Raw genomic sequence first — 19,218 nt, forward strand, 5'->3', positions numbered from 1 at the left:
AGCACCATCTACTGGGAGTAGTTGAACTGTGCCTTTTCCGGCTCCAAATTCAGAGTCCTTTACTTCGATGATTGAAGAACAGATGCTATTGTCTGGTGCCTGCTTTCGCACAATAAAACACTAAGAGGATTAACACGTACGCGCAGCCTTGTGCATCTTGCAGACCGCGTTGACTTAAGTGAGCCTGACGGAGCAATTCGTCGTGCACGCGCAGCCACTTTGACACGCACGGAGGTGGAAGGCTGCCGTGCCGGCTCTCGTCTCTGGACCCACCGATTCTGCAGAGGCTCCATCTATCCACCGGCGGCGCGCATTTACTACTACAGCCAGTAAAGGAGCGTTGCTGACGCGTCAGTGGAATAGTGGACCAGCCACTTGGCACGCAATGGACCCGAACCAAAGCTGTTGAATGACGACAGTGTATTGCGGTCCACTATCCGAAGACAAGGATCAGAGTAGAGTTAAGCGGCGGAACGTGAAAAGGAAGAAACCAGCGTGTCGTCTACGGCGGCGGGTATGGCGTGCAATTATGGTGACAGCCGCTTGTGGACCTGGCAAGTCCTTCTCACCATCTCAATGGTTCTAATCCCCCTGTCCGCTCACGGTAAGGACCACCGTATGCATGCATGAAACCGTGTCACACCCAGGGACTTTGTGTCTGGGTGGCATGGAAGCACTCTTGCGTGAATTGCAATGCACCTGCAGCGTGGCTTGCATAGGTGGGGGGGGGCTGAAAGGGCAAGTATGGCCGCAATGGATGGAAAAAAAAAATCATTTTGGACAATTGACAATTGTGAGGTGTTTAGTAGTTGTTAGGCTGTACGTGCAATTTGATGTCCAATGAATTGATTCAATATGATGTGAGCTGATCAGACTCTTCATCTTGAAAATGATGTCATCCACCTGGATATGAATTGTTGGGACTCGGACAAAAGATCCACATGCACCAGCCAAGGCCAATTACTGGTGCAATTTGCATTCCAGCAAGTCTTCATGGAGGCAAGCGACCAGTCTCATTTGCATCTCTTGAGACTTTGAGGGGATGCGAGCCAACCATGCATTTGGTTGTAGTAGTGGGGATGAAGGTGTTAAGGGGGGGGGGGGGGGGAGGAGGTGTGTGTGTGTGTGTGTGTGTGTGTGTGTGTGTGTGTGTGTGTGGGGTGTATTAGCTTGCAGCCGCTGCCCAGCAACAGGCGGCTCGTGCGCACATACGGGGTCGCAGGGGTTCACGAGCACGAGCACCCACCGTAGCATCCCTACCCCCACCCATTTTTTCTGACTGCGCCCCGTCAATGTTAACCCTGCAGCATTATGAGGAGAAAAAAAAAAAGCACATATGTCTGTGGTGTCATATGTTAATACTACTGAGAAAATAATGAAATCTGGCAGCGGAAAATTTGAAAATGATCTTAATGTGAGTGTAACTAGAGTTACTCATTTTAGACCTAGAGGAAAGCATTTCCATTTAGGTCACATTAGGATCATGATTCGTGATTTTAAAAGTGGCAAAAAATATAGCCGGCATCATGCTGGCATGCAAAAGCAAGTCATCTTTGATGGTGGCAACAATCCACATTAGCATCTTGTGTGCGTGAAGTCGTACTGTGAGGTCCATCTGCCTCAAAGCATGTGAAGTGTCAGGAAAAATACAACAATATTTCATTTGCATGCAGCATAACAGCTAATTGCTGATGCACCATGTTTGTTTGATTTATTATGTCTTGACCCGGTGTGCTGTACCGCTAGTCAAAGCCGTTACCATGGTGACAATAGAAGGTGGAAGACAGAGTGGCAGTTTCAAAGAAAAGCACCGTTTAGTTCTTCTAAATGGCTAAAACTGCAAGCTGCTAACGGGAGGCGACGTTCGAGACCAGATTGGCAAATCCCAGCGTCAAAAGAAACAGTTGGGAGTCAATCGGAATCGATTCTGGTGGAACATGTCTCTCCGAGACTTTCATTATACTTTTTTTTTTTTTTCCCTCCAGGGCTGAAGTTGGCAGGCATCACTTTGATTGAGTCGGGCCAATTGATTAAAAAACAAGAGCAGCAGTAGGAGCAAACAGAGGATTCTCTGTTTCCTCTATTGCACTCTTTGCTTCTCTCCTCCTTTTTGCATCTCACCATGGCAACTGCACTGTGTGTGCGCGTGCGCGAGAGAGAGAGAGAGAGACACACACTCGTGCTTCCTCGGCCACCGCTAAGGTTTCGTGCCTTCGGGCACGTTCGGAAGGTTTTAACGTCAACGCATTTTCTGTCAACAGGAATGGAGGAGAATAGTTCAACGGTGTGGGAATGTTCAGTGATGGTTCATTTTAAATTGGGATTGTCCACTTGGTGGGATTTGATACAATATGATACAGCTCAGGTGGAAAGGATACATGGGAATTTAATCTTGAAATAAAAATAAAAACTAAAAAAAAAAAATACAAAATCAAAGTCCAAAAGTCAAATTCTAAGTTACAAACAAATACTGGGATAAAACTCAACATCCTCAGCACACTAATCTTAAAATTATTTAAAAAAAAAAAACATTAAATAGGTACATGGATTTAAAAAAATAAATAAATACAAAATCAAAGTCCAAAAATAAAATTCAAAGTTACAAACAAATGCTGGGATAAAACTCAACACCCCATGATTTGGGAATGTGACCACAAAAAAAACCAAAAAACCCAATGACACTGGCAAATAGTAAACTAAAATCCAAATGCAACACTCAAAGCTACAAATGAACAGTAAGATAAAACGCAAAACTAAAAAAACAAAAAAAACAAATTGTCAAATAAGAAGAACAGAGCAAAAGCAGCATGCTTATATACAAGCACCTGTCAAACTAACAGACTCCACCTGGGCAGGTCACCTGGGCAGGTCACCTGGCTGAGTGAAGTGATTGGTTGATGATTCACCTGCACACATGAACAGACAGACATAGAAAAAAAACATGAGAAAAAAACATGAGAAAATAAAAATGGAATAAATCCACAAAACACAGAATATTTCCTTCAAATAAATTTCTCAGCACTCAATGTATATTTTAAATTGGGCCGTTTATTTGCTGGCTTCCGATGTTCTTTGTGCGTGTGTTGCCTCCAACCTTCAGTTCTAAATCTTAATCTACGTAATCCTTACCCAATCTTGGTCACCAGAGCATATTAGTCACTCATTCAGTTTGTCTAATCCTGCGTCGTCACACTTTGATTACGCTGCAGTCTTGAACTCGTGTCTGACCTCTGAACCTTTAAACGACACGGAATTACTCGCCCTTGGTCAGCTTCCTCATTTCCGAATAGACTGAATAATTTGCGTACAGATTCCCCGACAGACACTTTACCTGGGGCAGCCTTGAGGCAAATTGTCACTTTTGCAAGCCATGTGAGAAAAATGTGTCATGTAACCGACAGGGAGGCACGCGATGGCCCGGCGCCATCATCACCGCAACCAATCAGCCATCAACCGCGAAGCCTCCAATACCAGAATGGTGCTAAGCGACGATTCGGCGGAGAGAGACCACCTGATAGAAGCGGGGATCCCCGCTTTTTCCAAACATCACCGCTCCCATAAACACGTCCGTCTCGATCCCGATCCAGTCGGGGAGGAGATCACGGCTGGAGGAGCGGGACCGGATCAGCCGGGGAACCCCTTGTCTGATGACATCATCACCGTAGAGTTCCACAGTCCGGCGCCGGAGATGATTCCCTTTGATATTGATCATCGCGGGGCCAAACTACCCAAACCCCAAAAGCAAAAAGGAAGCAACCCCACGGCTTGGACGCTCTCGGACTTTTACGACTACCTGTCCCCCGATGACGATCTCTCGGCGTCGGCCCCCACCCAAGAACCCGAGGCTTCCCCTTCGCCCCCGGCCGACGTGGAGGATGAGAACCCCCTCTTGGCTAACGTCCGCCCTGTCGGTGCGAAACCCGACTCACCTGGCCAGCCCAAAGCGGATCTCGACGAGAACAAGGACTTGAGCTTGGGTGGCGCCATGGGGAACGACGGCTGCCGGCTGGGCTTCGTACGTTCGGGACCCGGCATGTGCCTGTCTCAGTGCGACGTGGAACCCAATTTCTGCTTCAATGAAGGCGTGTGCACTGTGGTGGCTGGAGTGGGAGCTTTCTGCAGGTAAAAAAACATCATCATCATCATCTTCACTATCGGGCGGAATGTTCGCACACGGTGGCACAGCCGAGGCGACAATATGGTGCGAACAAAACCATCTGTGCTGTCTTGCGGGATGCCGACGATGACTCATTTTGTGTTCGCTGAGTAATCACACTCATCGGGGTTATATTTATTTGGTATATTTTGAGTCGTGGTTAATATTTTGAGTGTTTTTTTTTTTTTTTAAATTGTCCCGAGGAGCGTGTTTGCAACTGCACAAGGAATCTGTTGACATAGACTGATCCTTTGAGCTCATTAAGGGTTAGGCCGTGGCTTTGGCGGACAGCGTCTGGCTCTCTGGTGCTAAAAATATTTTTGGGGGTTTTGTCCGCGCATCCAGGTGCAACGTGCAAGACTACATCTGGAACAAAGGCGCACGTTGCGACTGGGCCATCACAGAGTTCCAGGTGATGAGCGTGGTGGTGGGCGTGGCCTCGGTGGCTCTCCTCCTCCTCTTCATGATTGTGGTGTTCTTCGCCAAGAGGTTGCATCGTCTCAAGAACGAGAACAGGCGGCTTCGCAAACGCAGGTGTGCGTTTGCTACATGTGGACACTCATAAACAAACGAATATATATATTTTTTTTATTTCTTTTTTCCCCTTCAGTAAGTACCGTCCACAGAGCACGGAACCACAGACGGACGGCATCTCGGTTTCCACGGCAGCCGACGGCTCGCAGCCAAACGTAAGGAAACTGTGCGACTCTCCTCCGCCCGTGCCCCAAGCTCACACTCACAACCTGGCGTACTATGACAACATTATCTGTCAGGTATGCGCCACCTTTCCTGGTGTTTACTCTCCTCTTCTACTTGTCTCTCTCTCTATGAAGCCATTCTGTCGTCTCCTATGTGCTTGCTTGGTGCGTCCTTTCACGTCTATGCACGCTTGCTGATATCCTTACCAAAGCCTAGCAAAATACCGATTCGTCAGAGGTCCGGAAAGTAGAAACAATCCTATAGGTGCTTTGAATTAACCGGCAGGTAATTGACCTAGTTTACCTGCTGGCTCGGTTAGGTATGTATAAATGTATATATTTGGGTTGGATGTATCTTGATGGCTTTTTACACTGACTGATTCCTTCAGAGGCCATCATCAACCAGCTTTACTTGGGAATTTAAACCCAGAAACTCTTATAACCACTACCAGGTAAGGAGAGCGGAATATCGGCCTTGGTTGAAACCTCTCGCTCCCCCGTCCCCCACCCCCACCCAGCTTCGCTTTGACCTATCCAGCTTTTAAATGCCACATTTTGACTCCCAGTGCAAACCTTCCAGCCCACAACAATATCTTGCATCGATCTTGTTGTCGCTGCAGGAACTAGCTACTTAAATATGCTCCTGACTGGTGGAATGATGAATCACATGCTGCTTAGTCTCTCTGCAATCAATTGTTCAGCACAAATACACTGCAAGGTCCCCTCGCCCGCTTTACCTTTGCAGGTTCCAAGCTCAAGAAAACTCCCCGCTATGGCTTGTGCATGTATCGCTCCTCCCAAGCTGCATTCTGCATTGGAATGTTCTCCTCACCTGGAAAGTAGAAATATATGGACATAGGTCACCGCATGTATCCCATCAAGTCATAAAATGATATATTAACTTAAAAGCCATGATTCCAATTTACTCAGGTGGGATTTGAACATTTCACGTGACGGGAGAGTATATTTAGAAAAAGTAGCGTTCGGACGGCCGTGGCCTCGCTCGACCGATCGATGGTGACCCACTTGGTTCCCGCTGCGATTGTGACCTTCAGCTGTCTGTGACACGGCAATCAATGAACGATCTGAACGAGCTGACACGGCCAGATGCACGCACACTCTAATTTCCACTCGCTGTCGTCGAAAGAGCACAAGTTAGAAAATATCCTTGTAGGTTGCATTTAAAAAAGAATCAGAGCGTTGAGGCATGTATGGTGAATTCTAAATATATTTCGTGTAATTGCTTGGGCTAACTGATGTGGACAAATTGTGCCTCGCTGACATTTCAGAGCAGTTAATGATAAGTTCTCGGTTGCTCGAAATGTCAGGTTGAGAGGCTAAAAAGTCCCCGCAGGCAATTGGACTGCACTGCACTAGTTGAAATGCCACAGGTCAGATTTGATTCTTTTCATGTTCCGATGTGATTAAGTAGACAACATTTTTGAAACTGTCTTTTTTTTTTTTTTAACATCACAAAAATATTGCGCTGATCACACAAGTCACAAAAATAATAATAATGGTCAATTTATTCAAATGAAATAAGGAGTTTAATCAAACAAAATAAATAGAAATATTTAATTTCCCTCTGGAATATAAAGCCGGAAAATTCAAATGTATATTTACACTATAAATTAAAGGCAGATTTCTTTGACTGGATCTCATTAGTTTGTGCAGATGTACCTAATTTACATGCATTATTAACATTTAAATTCATCAAATACAAACAAATATTCATTTATAAAGTCTACACACCCATGTAAAAAAAATAAATAAAAAGAAGCCTATTGACATTTGATCAATGTAACATTTGCACAGGGGTGTGTAGACTTTTTATCTCTACTGTATATTTTATACACAGCAAAATGCAGCACAAGGCCGACGACTTCCCTTTTTCATTTCGACTTGTGCTAAAAACTAAGTGAACTTCCCAACAGGATGACCCCCAGAAGCAGGAGGACCCGACCAAGTCCCCTCCGGCTAAAGAAGAGGGCGCCATGAACATCCTCAACTCTCATTCCCCCAAACACGAGAACAACCGGCCAAACTCGGTGGTCCACGACCACGGCCGCAGCCCCGACAACACCGACGACAACACCGAGGTAAACGTGCTCCACAACAACTTATAAAATAATATCGGAAGGGGTGTATCAATCCGGAGCACCTAAGAGCACATACAGAAGTGAGTTGTTTACATCTTGCGAAGAGCACACGGTGTATCCTCTCCAGTTTCATGAAGCCCCGCCCCCTTACGTATGTCAAACTAAGCACATATTGAAGGATACATGTTTACAAAGCTCCAATGTCAACGCTGATCACATAGTGGCCCGTCTCATTTCTTCCACTTTGAACTAATGACTGACCTTTCCTCGCTTTTGACGCCCCTTGCCTTGGTCTTCGACCAATGAACTCGCCCATCGTTTCCCATTCTGTCCTTCCTCACCTACGTCTCGCCTCGCCTAACTGTGCTCCCCCCCCATCCCCTTCGCTCGCATGCATCGGTGTTAATCAAAGTGAAGTGTCTGAAAATAATTGCGGAAAAAAAAAAAAGATGTGGAAATTAAGTGGATCTGTGCTTGCAACTCTTCATGTTCGACATCGCTAATAAGTGTCTAGGTTACATGACGTCAAAGTATTTGCTTGATATTGGAATCTCTCGATATATATTAAACACGCTGTGTCTTGGTTTTCAATGTGATTTCTAATACTTTTATGTACTTGAAGTTCTTTTGTACTTTTTTGGCTATATATGGAGGATTATAGTTAACAGTTGTGGGAAATAAATCTTTTTTCATTTTATCCAACTTGTCCCTGTGTTTTGCTCTACTTTCCCTTGCAATGATTCTCTTTTTGTCCGCATGTCTGCTCACAAAGCTAACGGCCGCCCAGCTGCTCCCTTGCTAATAATAACCGAACGCTCCACTGACCCCGCTTTTGTGCTACTCGAGGCTGCTGACACACGCACCCAGACATACAAAGTGCCTATTCAGCACCGTGGACAGCGCCGTGCTTATTTGGGTCCTATAGGGGGCCTTGAAAGATAGACCCGGTCAATACATTAGGGACACATGCACATTCCAATGGGATCCAATACAAAAGGTGAACAAGTAGAATCTGCTTTAGAAACTGAATACAATAGAGGATGGCCCAAAAAACGTTTAATAGCATCTGGATGTGCCGACATTTTCCACTAAAGAAAAAAAATGCATTCATAATGCTTGCATTTATGAAACACACTAAAACTAAATAAAAATGCTCAACATATGCTAAGCAGTTAAACATATTTAAAAAAAAAAACAGTCTAAATATCAGTTTGGTCTTATGAATAAAAAATAATTCATCAGTATGGGTCCTTTTTAGCCCTTGTTGGATTAAAACCCAGTGGGTATAAATAAAGTAATAAAGATTGGCCTTGCTTGGCATCCCTCCCAATGAATTTCCCTGCATCCTTCTCTACTTGCCGTATTTCTATACCAGGATGGAGTGACTATTGGTCTGGAGGTGCTCCTCCCCAAAGATGCCAAGCTACGCACCGAGAAGAGCTCCCCCCTTCAGTACGACGTCTTCCTCTACAAGATGGCAAACAACGGCGACCCGACGGCGACCAACTCTCATGGCTCCGCCTCCCATCACGCAAACAAATCCCCCAAAACGCCAAAGAGTGCATCCAAATCCCCCAAACGCTCCGAGGATCATCGTCACAGTCACGGCGAGCCCCTCTCCGGGCGTCACTCCTCACCCTTCCTGCACCCCTCACCCGGGTCGCCCAGTCGTCACTCGGTGTCAGGGGGCTACTCGGCCTCCGCGCACCACCAATCTACCCGTCACTCGCACAGAAGTCGGCCTTCCAGTTCTTATTACCCCGATGTGGAAAGAGAGGATGGACACATTCGTCCATCTCCTTCGTCGCCTCATCTAACTCAGCCATCCTCTTCGCCGTCCAGGGCCAAGTGCAGCCCGGTCAGCACTCGATCTTTACCACCACTCTCATGACATCTCTTACTCATCCACTCAAATGCACAAATATAAATCCGTTTGAGCATTTATTTGATCCAGCTCGAATGACAAATGAATCAATAAAACTTTAGTCGTCATAAAAAGTGGGATAAAAATGTCTTAAAGACTGTTTGAGGAAAAATTGATTCACAGTCATTTTTTAATTTGTATTATTCGATTTTCTTTTTTACTCCGTGGAAATATTGCAAGCTTGCTATTGATGGCTAGATGCCAAATATTGCTGAGGTATTTGTCAAGGTTCACCATTTGCTATTGACGACTTAAGATGGATATTAAGGATATCGAATAAATGCTCAAACGTGTCATGACTAATGTAAACAGTCATTATCCATTAGGACTCTAACCTTCATTAGGTTCATAGAATATAACAATACAGAAATAAGTGGAACTGGGTCAACTATGCACCATCCACCTTAACTTCACGATTAAATTGAAAAGGATTCAGTACATGTCATTTTCATCATCTTGGATAAAACTCAGGTCAAAACTTAACAAAATAAGCACAAGATGACCCGTCAAGTGTGAACAAGTTTTCCTAATCTGGTGCCAATGTCAGTACATTTTTATGAAAGTAGTTTTAGTTATATCAGTACATCTTTTTTTATTAGTAGTATTTCACGTTTTGGTACATTTGACATGTTTTTGATTTCCCAATAAATAGATAATATTAAAAACAGGTGATTTTTTGTTTGTTTCAAATACTGCGTTTAAGACAACTCCTCACTAGTTTAACGGACTCTGCTGCCACCTTGTGGATACATTATGTATTGCAACAAAATGACTTCTTTTTCCGAAAGCAGACACATTCTTATATTTTCATTTTATCTGCATGTCTAAACTAAATAAATGCATTCATACTCACGGTACATTATATCTACACGATAGGAGCTTAAACAATCAATTAAATTGAATTAAAGAGGCTATCCATACCAAATACATGACAATTTTGTCTTATAATTAGTTCTTTCTTTTAATATTATGGATTTAAGAAAAATCTGACGTCCTTTTGTTGAGACATTCCAATTTTAGGAATACAACCATTGCTCCAGTATTTTAATGTTCATTATTATGATGATACTTGGACGGTCAAGTATTTTGGGTTTAAAAGAATTGATTTCTCCATTTTTGTTCATTTTTCGTCCAGGTTATAAAACAATATCAGGTTCAATACAAAGACATAACAGAACTGCTCAAAATCCTACACAGCCTTGCTGTTCCTCAGCATTTAATAAATTATTCATAATGTCAGGCTTGTGATTAATTCCTCTTTCGTGTTCAGGACGTGAATCCGCCATCTTCGGTCACAGACACGTCAGTTTCTTTGTTCACTTTGAATAAATCATCTGACATATTTGCCAGTTGGGCCATCTTGGCATAGCCGCAGGCCTCATTGGGCCCACTTCTCTCCTTTGATTTACTTGTTGGAGAAGAGCACCCTGCATTCCTAAATGGATCGGGTGAAGGTGATATTGTCCTTCCTGTCAATCTCTTGTCTTTATAAATAGGTTGGTGGACTCTGTATCGCTTCAAGGGCCTTACATGGCACAAAAATATGAACCCTTGTTATACTCTATAAATAATCATTTTATGGTTTCTCCCACATGCACAATTGATTTCCCTCAGATAGTAAAAGTACTTACGCTCCACTAGAAGAATCGAGTCACTGGATTGTTTTTTTTTTTCCCATCGCCTCCTTTGACACGTTACCCTGGACAACCTCTCTGGTCCCCCTTTGCCTGAAAACCAGTGTATGGTTAAGAACCACTAGGTTGCAGTCTTGCACCGCGAGACCTAGAAAAAGTCTTGACAGCATTTCAATTCATTCTTTGACTGGCGTTGAGATGCCAATTTTGTTGTCCCAAGGCAACAACACACAGCTATAATCTTCTTGTATACTTTATTTTTCTTCCTATTCCGTCAAGCGCAGTAACATTATAAAATATCACGTGAGGGGAGAAAAAAAAAAAGTCAATTTCTTCTATTCTTTGTGATGTTCCTTTTGTGTGGCCTTTCTATTGAGCTGGGGAAATGTCATGGTGTGAGAGCACAAAAGGAAGTGTGTTCTGTTGTTCAGACACACCAGCTTAAAGGGTCACTTCACCCAAATGGCCACCCATCGACAGACTGTCACATTTCATCACTGCGGCCCCTCTAAAATTTGGTTTTCTATTCTTGAGATGGGTTTGAATATTATTGATGTTTTCAGCAACACAGAGCACAATTATCTCCAAATTACTTGGTCATTAAATGTCTGAGCGAATAGTCAATTATTAAGACCTTATTACATCAATGGTAGATTTTTTTTTTTTGTCAAAAGCTGGCATTGAACAGCGGTGTGGAGACTTTTGATATCCACTTAAGGTATTATTGATGCAATAGTGACTCAGAACCTATTTTGTAATGCTTCAATTTTAAAAAATACCGCAAAATGGAAATTGCTCTGCAAAAGTATTTGGACAGGTGAAGAAATAATTGACAGTGACGTATACTAATTCTTTTGTCCCAGTGAAGCTGCTTCATTGAGTGGCAAAGGTCACGCAGAGGAAACACAATGTGACCCAGAGAACATCCTTTCCATCTGATGTCTCCATTGTTCCTCTCTCTCCTTCAGCCTTCTTGCTTGGTTTCAGTATTGATTGACTTCAATACCCCGCGGTTACATTCTTGCGGTGAAGATTTCCGGTTGAAAAACCACTGACATTTCCCTTCTAATCACAACACGGCTCATTTAAACATCCTCCCCCCCTACAAATTATCCAAAGGTTATATAGTTAGCTTAATGGATGTTATTTGAGACCCTGATAACTCTGAGGCGCATCCAAAGCTGAGAAATGCGACACCTTTACTGGAAGTCAAGTGAGTAAGGACGCATGCGTGACCTTGCTTGAAGAATCTCCTCAATTAGCCTTCAAAGTGCAAAAAAAAGGAGATGAGGTGAAGAAGTGAGGAGTAAGTAAGAGCTTCTTGCTGTGTTGCCATGGAGATAACTCATAAGTCCTACCTCTAATTGTGAGGGAGAGCAAGTGGGATAAGACAGAAAGTGGGTGCTTTCCATAAGGTCACACACATACGTGGAGATGTAGGAACACCCGCTGGGTCTCACCCAGCTGTGCTGCAGGGGGGGGAGAAGGAGCCCAAATTTACAAAGGCGGAAGGGGATGGAACGTCACTCAGAGAGGGGGCCGACACACCCGAGGGACACGGATGTGCACGCACGGGAGGGGCCGTGCACAGCGAGACCACCGGGAGTAAAGCTTAAAGGCATGCGGTGATATTCCAACACAGGTGTCACACGCGAGGCCCCGGGGGGCCAGTTTCTGAAATTATCAGAACCTGTGTTGCGTAAGCTAGCCGCCAAAGTGCTAGCTGATTGTTTACGAGTCAGTGTGAAATTGCATGAACAATTCCTTCATTTGAATATTCTCCCGCTACTCAACCGCGAGCGCCTTCGCGACCGCACGTCTGATTGAGAGAGTAAATGTGCTCGAGAAGGCAGCTGTCCCTCAAATGACACACTCAATAATTCATATTACACACACACATACTGAATCTCGTGTGGGTGCCGAGCAATCTTTGCTTGCTTAGACATTAAACGTGCGCCCGTGTTGTCTTTGTGGAATCTCATTACTAATGGAAATCAAAGGGCTCGCTTGTTGAGACAGCGGAAGACGGGGGCTAGATCCATCATGTCAAAAGCCCCTCGGTCTGAAGTCCAAGTCATTTGCCTCTGAAATGTTTGCATTCGGAGGAAAAAGTACTTAGTAAATTACAAGACATTGATGGACAGGGATGGATTGGGAGGGCGAGCCATAGGAAAGTTTTATTTAAGTGTGATTTGGTTTCAGCCGTTTTATTCTTTTCGCAGTTGGACAAACAACCAAATAAATCAAGAATTTAATTTGTGCACACTACAACTAAGAGCATCTTAATTCATGACAATCAATGAGTTTGGATTGGCAGACTTCAGACTGCGCCCTGGATCTTCAGACATTTCCGATGAATTTACGCACGACAATTTTGGCTCGGTTTGGACGAGTGCATTTTCGATTCCATGGCGCGGAAATAACGATGAGCTTGGAGTGAAAGAACTTGCAACCTCATCTCTTGTCAAAACATTTCCGGAATGAACTATGAGTTCGATTATCTCTCACTGACACCTGGCCTCAAGTGTTGTTCTGGATGAACGGACAAAAACAAGCACTGACAGTGCTCCCCCCCCCCCGCCCCTCCCAACAGGAGCGTGATTATATGCTGTACCTGTACAATACAAGCGATCCATGACAGACTAAAGATTGGCTTCAAACTGTTTCCTCCCTCTTCGGGTTGAAGTTCACCGCAAACTAAACACAAATCAAACAAGAATTGCACAAATTAGTTTCAGCCTTGAATGACAAGGCAGACAAACAATGCATGATTAGCAACATGCTACAATAATAATAATGCATTGGAGTCATAATCCTATGAGCAACATATATTTGCATATGACCAGTGAAGCAACTCATCTAGACAGATAATCAGTCATGTATTCTTTATCCTCTGTAAAAAGTGTGGCTCATTGGTGAGTAACCGTCTCTACAATGTTTAGTATGTTGACGCAAAAGAAAATAGACAAAAATTGTTGCATTCTTTAAATTATTTTCGAATAAAGCCCAATAGAATGGAGCTACTTTGTTCTTTACATACCGTTTGATACAATTATAGTCACAAACAAATTATGAGGATTACTTTTGTGATGAATAATATTGCCATGAATAGAGTGCAAGTGTTTGAGCATAATTTAGAAGCCATGGTTCTCATTTGATGGGTCCCCACAGCGCAAGGGAGGAAGTACCAGGGTCACAGCAGGACGGTTTCTCATTTTAATACGACTGAACACAAACACACTTAAGCACCGGTCGCCTCCTGCTGCAACATAAATGTCCTCGTTTATCCTCTTAAGCACAAATGTCAAACCTTTGTCAGCCTCCGCCCCTCCCCGTGGCTCACCTTTGGCCTTTCTGTTTATAACTTCTTTTGTGCTGACTTCCATGGCTTATACGCAGTCATATGGTTTTCTTCCTGTCTGCATTTGCTTCACTCTGCTCTCTGTAAAAGAGAGGAAATAATCCCCTGGCCCCATTTGTCAATGCTTGCACCTTTGCCGCTATTAAGCTCCTCTCTTCTTTTCTTCTCTCTCGCTGCGAAGGGGATCCTCTCGTGACATCACTTCGAGTTGCCATGGTTTCACAGGAAAACTCCAAGAGGTTTAAGTTTAACCGAGTTACACTTTATTGGAAGCTCGCAATTTCATTAAGGGGTGCGCGCGTGTAGTCAGGTGAGCGATAATGATTCCTCGGTGTGAATGAACATGTCCTCGTCGTAGAGGTCTTCAGGAAGGTCGCCTTCCTCCTCCATGAAGAAGGTAGGGAAAGGAGGGCTGCGCAAAGTGGACAACCTGGTCGGCAGATTGGAATCCCTCACCTGGAACGTAACGAAAACATCCGAATCGTGATCATCATCAAAATCATAAAATAATGAAGGGATGTTACGTTTTCGAAATGCGACACTTCCGAGACTTAGTATGCTTTCCTGTAAGTGTGTTTGAGTTATAAATGCATTTGTGTTATCTCAGATTTTCCCCAAATTGCCAGTGGGTGTAAATTTGATCCCTGCTGTGATAAATGTAAGTTCAAAAAAATAGAAAAGCACAAGGAAAAAATGTCCTTGGATGCAATTCTAATTTTAAAACAACATACCAGAGACATGAGTGCCCAACGGAATATCAAATGTTATTAAACTTCACATGGGATAATGTAATCTGAAGTGTGTCTAGGTGGAGGTGAGGGCGTACGCGCGCTTTAGAAGACGGAGCGAGGTGAAAAGCTAAGCGCATTTGTATTCATTATTGCTTGTCCGCAAAACAAATAATAGGCTGTGCACGCACAAGCGTGATGAGCCCAGCCCGCCGAGTATGGAGATGGATGGTGTGGATATCACTAAGATCATTAAAGTGCGCACCCCCCCCACCTCCCCCTGCCACCCCCCCACACACGCTCGTACAATGCTGATATAGCATAGTGTCAATGAGGATGCATCACAGTGCCTCACAGGTGACATGCACTTTTAACAGGTGCAAGGTCACCCATCTCTGTCCCCCCCCCCCCGCGGTAGCCATGCGGCGGTCGACCACTGTTTTCAAAGTTCACTTTAAAGACGTGATTATTTTTTTTACCTTCAGTAAGCAGTTCCTGTGGCCAGGGACGGAGCCGTTAACATACAGCACATTGTGCTTGGTATTGACTCTCCATATCTGGAAGGGGGTGTCACGGGGGGTGGGGGGGGGGGGGGGGGGCGGACAAATGAGAAAATTATTGCACTGAAATTGCTATCACGGGCGCTCAAGGTCGAAGCAGCCCTTATTTTTATTTATTTAGTGCGTGCCAGTGTGTATGTGTTCACCTTCAGTCCAGAAGCTGTGATGTAAATGTTGCCCATTTTTCCTGGCATCTTTTTCCCCTTAAAAACTTTGGCTGGATCCTGAGAGCATGCCACTCATATTAATGGATTATAAAAGCCCAACTGTTTATTTTAAGGGTGGTATTTAGGTGTGTGGTCGCGTGTGTGTGCGTGTCTTACTCCTCCGGGTCCGGAAGCTCCAGGTCTGCGATGTGTTTTTGTTTGTCCGTGGCTTGCTGGCTGACCTTTGAATCCCCAACGCTTCATCACTCCCTGAAAGCCTTTACCAATACTACACACAGGCACACACACAGGCACACACAGGCACACACACACACACACACACACACACACACACACACACACACACACACACACACACACACACACACACACACACACACACACACACACACACACACACACACACACACACACACACACACACACACACACACACACACACACACTGCTGCATTACATACAACCGTGAAATCGGACGTTTAAAAAAAAAAAAAAATGTATATTTTGGAGTGCCTCTCAATAATGTTTCATGAATGGAAATGCCGTGAATCCATTCCAGCCGTCACACCAAGAAAAACAAACATTGTTGTAATGCGCATTTTATTGAGGGAAAAGTAGCCTCCATAATGTTGTACTGTATAAAACAAAACAATTGCGCTGATCTTCCTGCTGTACCTACTTTGGCCACCTGAGGGCAGTATAAGCGAGACAGCGCGATATACTGTTCTTTGAAACTCTTATGAGCATGGCCGAGAATTGTTGTTCTTTGCAGAGGATAAAGAATACAAGAGTGCAAATACTGTTATATTTCCTTTTGACTTGTGTTGCCATGGATACAGCACTGCAACAGAGAAGCCTCGCGGACTGAACGGCCAAACGATGCCATTGTTTTACCTTGTAAACAAAGTGTAGTTCTTTTTGTTTTGTTTAATTTGACAGTTCAGAAGGGAAATTTGTATTCTACAACACTGCAAAGTCGATTTGAATTGGATTAATCGTTCAACCCTACTTGTGAGCCAAGTGTGATACACAAACGTGTGACTTCCCAGCAGCCATGAATGCAGAATAAGATGCGTGGGGTGCAAGAAGAAGCCAAGGAGGAAAGTTCAGAACTTACGATTTGGCTGTGATGTCTACATATTGGCCTGGACGGAAATGTGCAGCGTACAGAGGAGTGCCTGGCCACACATACACACACACACAGAGGCATTACTGGAAAGAAGTAGTGCAATTAAAACGGCAGTAAGAAATTGGATGCGCATACCAGGTTTAATGATCGCGTTGTCTGAGACTTTAAAGGTGGTGATTTTCTGCTTTGGAGGCACTCCCGCATTCATGAACATCTCCACTCGCTTTTCAGATCTCTGTCAGTCAGGTGGATAGAAAGGGGCACAAAAAAGGGAATATTAAGACAGCCAAAGAGAGGTGGGTGGAATAAAGCAATGAAGAAGAACCAGCAGTGAGCGGCAGTCAGATGCTGGCATTTGAAATCTGACAGCGGGCCTGTTAGGACCGTGCGGGAGCCAAGTTGCGCGCACGTACACACACACGCGGACACACTTGGCAACGTGTCTGACATTTGCTCACGTTCTCCTCAGCTCCCTCCCGTCCCTCCGAAACGCTCTCTCCCCCTTCTGTTGCCTGAGAATCAGCCTGCCAACTACGTTTCACTCCGACAAACTCGGCCTTCCGACTTCAGTGCGAGAAGAATTCAAAACCCAGTCGACGACGAGACGTCAAACAACAAGGCATCCGTGAAGAAGCGACTATGAACACCATGACGTTTCCTCGGGGGGGGGGGGGGGGGGGGGGGGGGGGAGGTCAATAAATTGCTGTCACTGCTTGCCGTTGCTCTAATAAGTGGCTCTGAGTCACCTTCAAGTTTATTAGGATCGTCAAAGTCGGCAACCAGATGAATGGCGGCTGTCAACGTTGGTGGGACAAAGGAGCTGTAAAATCTATTGCGCTTCAATTACTTTTAGACAGTCGAGATGACACACTGGGTAGAAAGGCACGCACGCAAACAAATAAACACACACATCTTCATCCAGACGCACTTTGAGGGGATGACTGTGATTCCCTGACTGCAGTGGCAGTGTCATAAAAAAAAATCTTGTTCTATTCCCGTGCATTTTTAGTATAACACAAATTTCTTACTTGGAATGGCGATACATTTTTGCCTCCTACAATCAGAGCAGCGGTGTTTCCGTCATATTCTTCTTTAGGTATGTGCTGTATCACATGGCAATCCTGAACCTGAAGAAGGAAAAGAAATTTACAACACAACAGGTTGCCAAGAAATGTTGGTGGCAAAATTGTTGAATAATAGCAAACTCAAAATACCTGCAGCATCGTGACGACATGCCTTTCTCCAGTTTTTGTCCACAGGGGAGCCATCCCCAATTTCACAGCTACCAGCCCAACTCTTCGACTCCCTAAAAAACCAGATACAAAAAAAGGAAACTAGATGGGTTTTTTTTTTTTAAGTCAAGACACCCACCTTCTGTCCATTCATGTCGCTGCCAAGGCTCATCTTTAAGTGGGTTGAGCTTGTCTGCAGTCTGTTGTCTGAATTCCTTGGCTGCTTCCCTCCTTAAGTATTGTTGGTTCTCTTCTGTGAGGTGCTCGTCACACCATGTTGCCGACCTCAAAGTCCTGACACAAGTTACCGATTGAATGGAGCTGGACCAGGAGAAATAGTTAGTTTCATATGTTTCAAAACATGACCACTCAATAAATAGAAAGTAAAGCAGTTAGCTTTAGCCACCTTTCAGCTGCTGCTCGGAAAGCTATCAGACGAGTACCCCGCTGAAGAATTCGGCCACCCCACACCGCCATGTCGTCTTGTAATATAAATATGTATAAAAAATATAAACAGAAACGCTCACAATTTAACTAGTTAGTTCAATAAGCATGCTTTCACATGTCGCCAATGTTGTCTTGTTCTAAATGTCACCCCGTCTATTTCCGGTACTAGAGTACAAAATACCCCTGTGCAACGCTTCCCTGACAAAGGTTCCACCCAAGGAAACTACGCTCTCGAAAAAAATAGCTATAAAAATGAAATAAAATTTAATAAAACCATTCTTTCGCCTTTTATTATATATATTTTATTTCATATTGAGTGTGTCTTACATTGCTCAGGTTATGATTATTATTATTATTATTATTATTATTATTATTATTATTATTATTACTACATAGAAGTCGTGTTGTTTTGTGAAACAGCTTTAGCTGTCAAGTGACCTTGTTTACATTACGGGTCATTCTTGTCTTAACCCACATAAAGTATCAATCTTAAAACTCCTATGACTTTGTACAATAACGTCTCAAGGTCATGTATTGGGTGTCTTGGGTTTTGAGGTTGTCATTTAAGAAAAACGTGTTGAGTTTACGGCGAGTATTGACTGACCCAATTGCAGGTGAGACCCTTTTCCTGCTCTGTTTCCAAGAATAAAGACAGTGATTCCATCCATTTTCAGTGAGAGAGGGATAGAGAAAGAGAGTTGCAACAAGCCCAAATGTCCATGGACCGTTGCTGTTTGTGTATCCAAACAAAGTCTGTGCACCTATGTGCCACTGGCAATTTGGGGCCGCCTGTGACCGACAAAGAGGTATGAGTTCTGTCGTCAATGGCTCACAGGAGGTTTGCATATTACGCAAATAGTCATTACATTCAGTGTATTCAAAGTGTTCAGAGACATGGTGCCAAAGGGGCTGAAACAATCTAAACCAAACAAATTGCAAAACCTGTTTTTCACTCCCCTCAATGTTTGTGTTGTTTAATAAGACGATATGAAATATAGAATAATACTTGCAATTCCCATTGCATTGATAAACTCTCCTCAGCTGAGTTCATTAAATTCTCCACTATGAGACATCTGCGACATC

General features: G+C 43.9%; 2 protein-coding genes and 1 long non-coding RNA gene across 4 annotated transcripts; 1 reads left to right on the forward strand and 2 right to left on the reverse strand.

The window, feature by feature from the left end:
- Window positions 1–221: 221 nt before the first annotated feature.
- Window positions 222–8,844, forward strand: LOC147040876 (chondroitin sulfate proteoglycan 5-like). 2 transcript variants are annotated; one of them, XM_085900943.1, is made up of 7 exons: window positions 222–604; window positions 3,402–4,122; window positions 4,502–4,690; window positions 4,767–4,929; window positions 5,244–5,306; window positions 6,789–6,953; window positions 8,329–8,844. In XM_085900943.1, the coding sequence occupies exons 1-7, from the start codon at window positions 517–519 to the stop codon at window positions 8,842–8,844; spliced, it is 1,905 nt and encodes a 634-aa protein (XP_085757069.1). In that variant the 5' UTR covers window positions 222–516. The 2 variants fall into 2 exon arrangements, with proteins under 2 accessions (XP_085757069.1, XP_085757070.1); XM_085900944.1 differs by lacking the exon at window positions 5,244–5,306.
- On the reverse strand, window positions 2,179–5,762 carry LOC147040877 (uncharacterized). The gene is made up of 3 exons (XR_015062942.1): window positions 5,592–5,762; window positions 3,930–4,116; window positions 2,179–2,906 (listed from the first exon to the last, which is right to left on the reverse strand). It is a non-coding gene; the product is annotated as an uncharacterized LOC147040877 (long non-coding RNA).
- Window positions 8,845–14,112: 5,268 nt separating the features above from the next.
- Window positions 14,113–18,337, reverse strand: mrpl3 (mitochondrial ribosomal protein L3). The gene is made up of 10 exons (XM_085901541.1): window positions 18,095–18,337; window positions 17,828–18,009; window positions 17,671–17,762; window positions 17,485–17,583; window positions 16,592–16,691; window positions 16,445–16,505; window positions 15,484–15,595; window positions 15,307–15,384; window positions 15,080–15,157; window positions 14,113–14,328 (listed from the first exon to the last, which is right to left on the reverse strand). The coding sequence occupies exons 1-10, from the start codon at window positions 18,163–18,165 to the stop codon at window positions 14,179–14,181; spliced, it is 1,023 nt and encodes a 340-aa protein (XP_085757667.1). The 5' UTR covers window positions 18,166–18,337; the 3' UTR covers window positions 14,113–14,178.
- Between the last annotated feature and the right edge of the window lie 881 nt (window positions 18,338–19,218).

The sequence above is a fragment of the Syngnathus leptorhynchus genome, chromosome 20 (genome assembly GCF_054491065.1).
Source record: "Syngnathus leptorhynchus isolate UIUO chromosome 20, UIUO_Slep, whole genome shotgun sequence".
NCBI lineage: Eukaryota > Metazoa > Chordata > Actinopteri > Syngnathiformes > Syngnathidae > Syngnathus > Syngnathus leptorhynchus.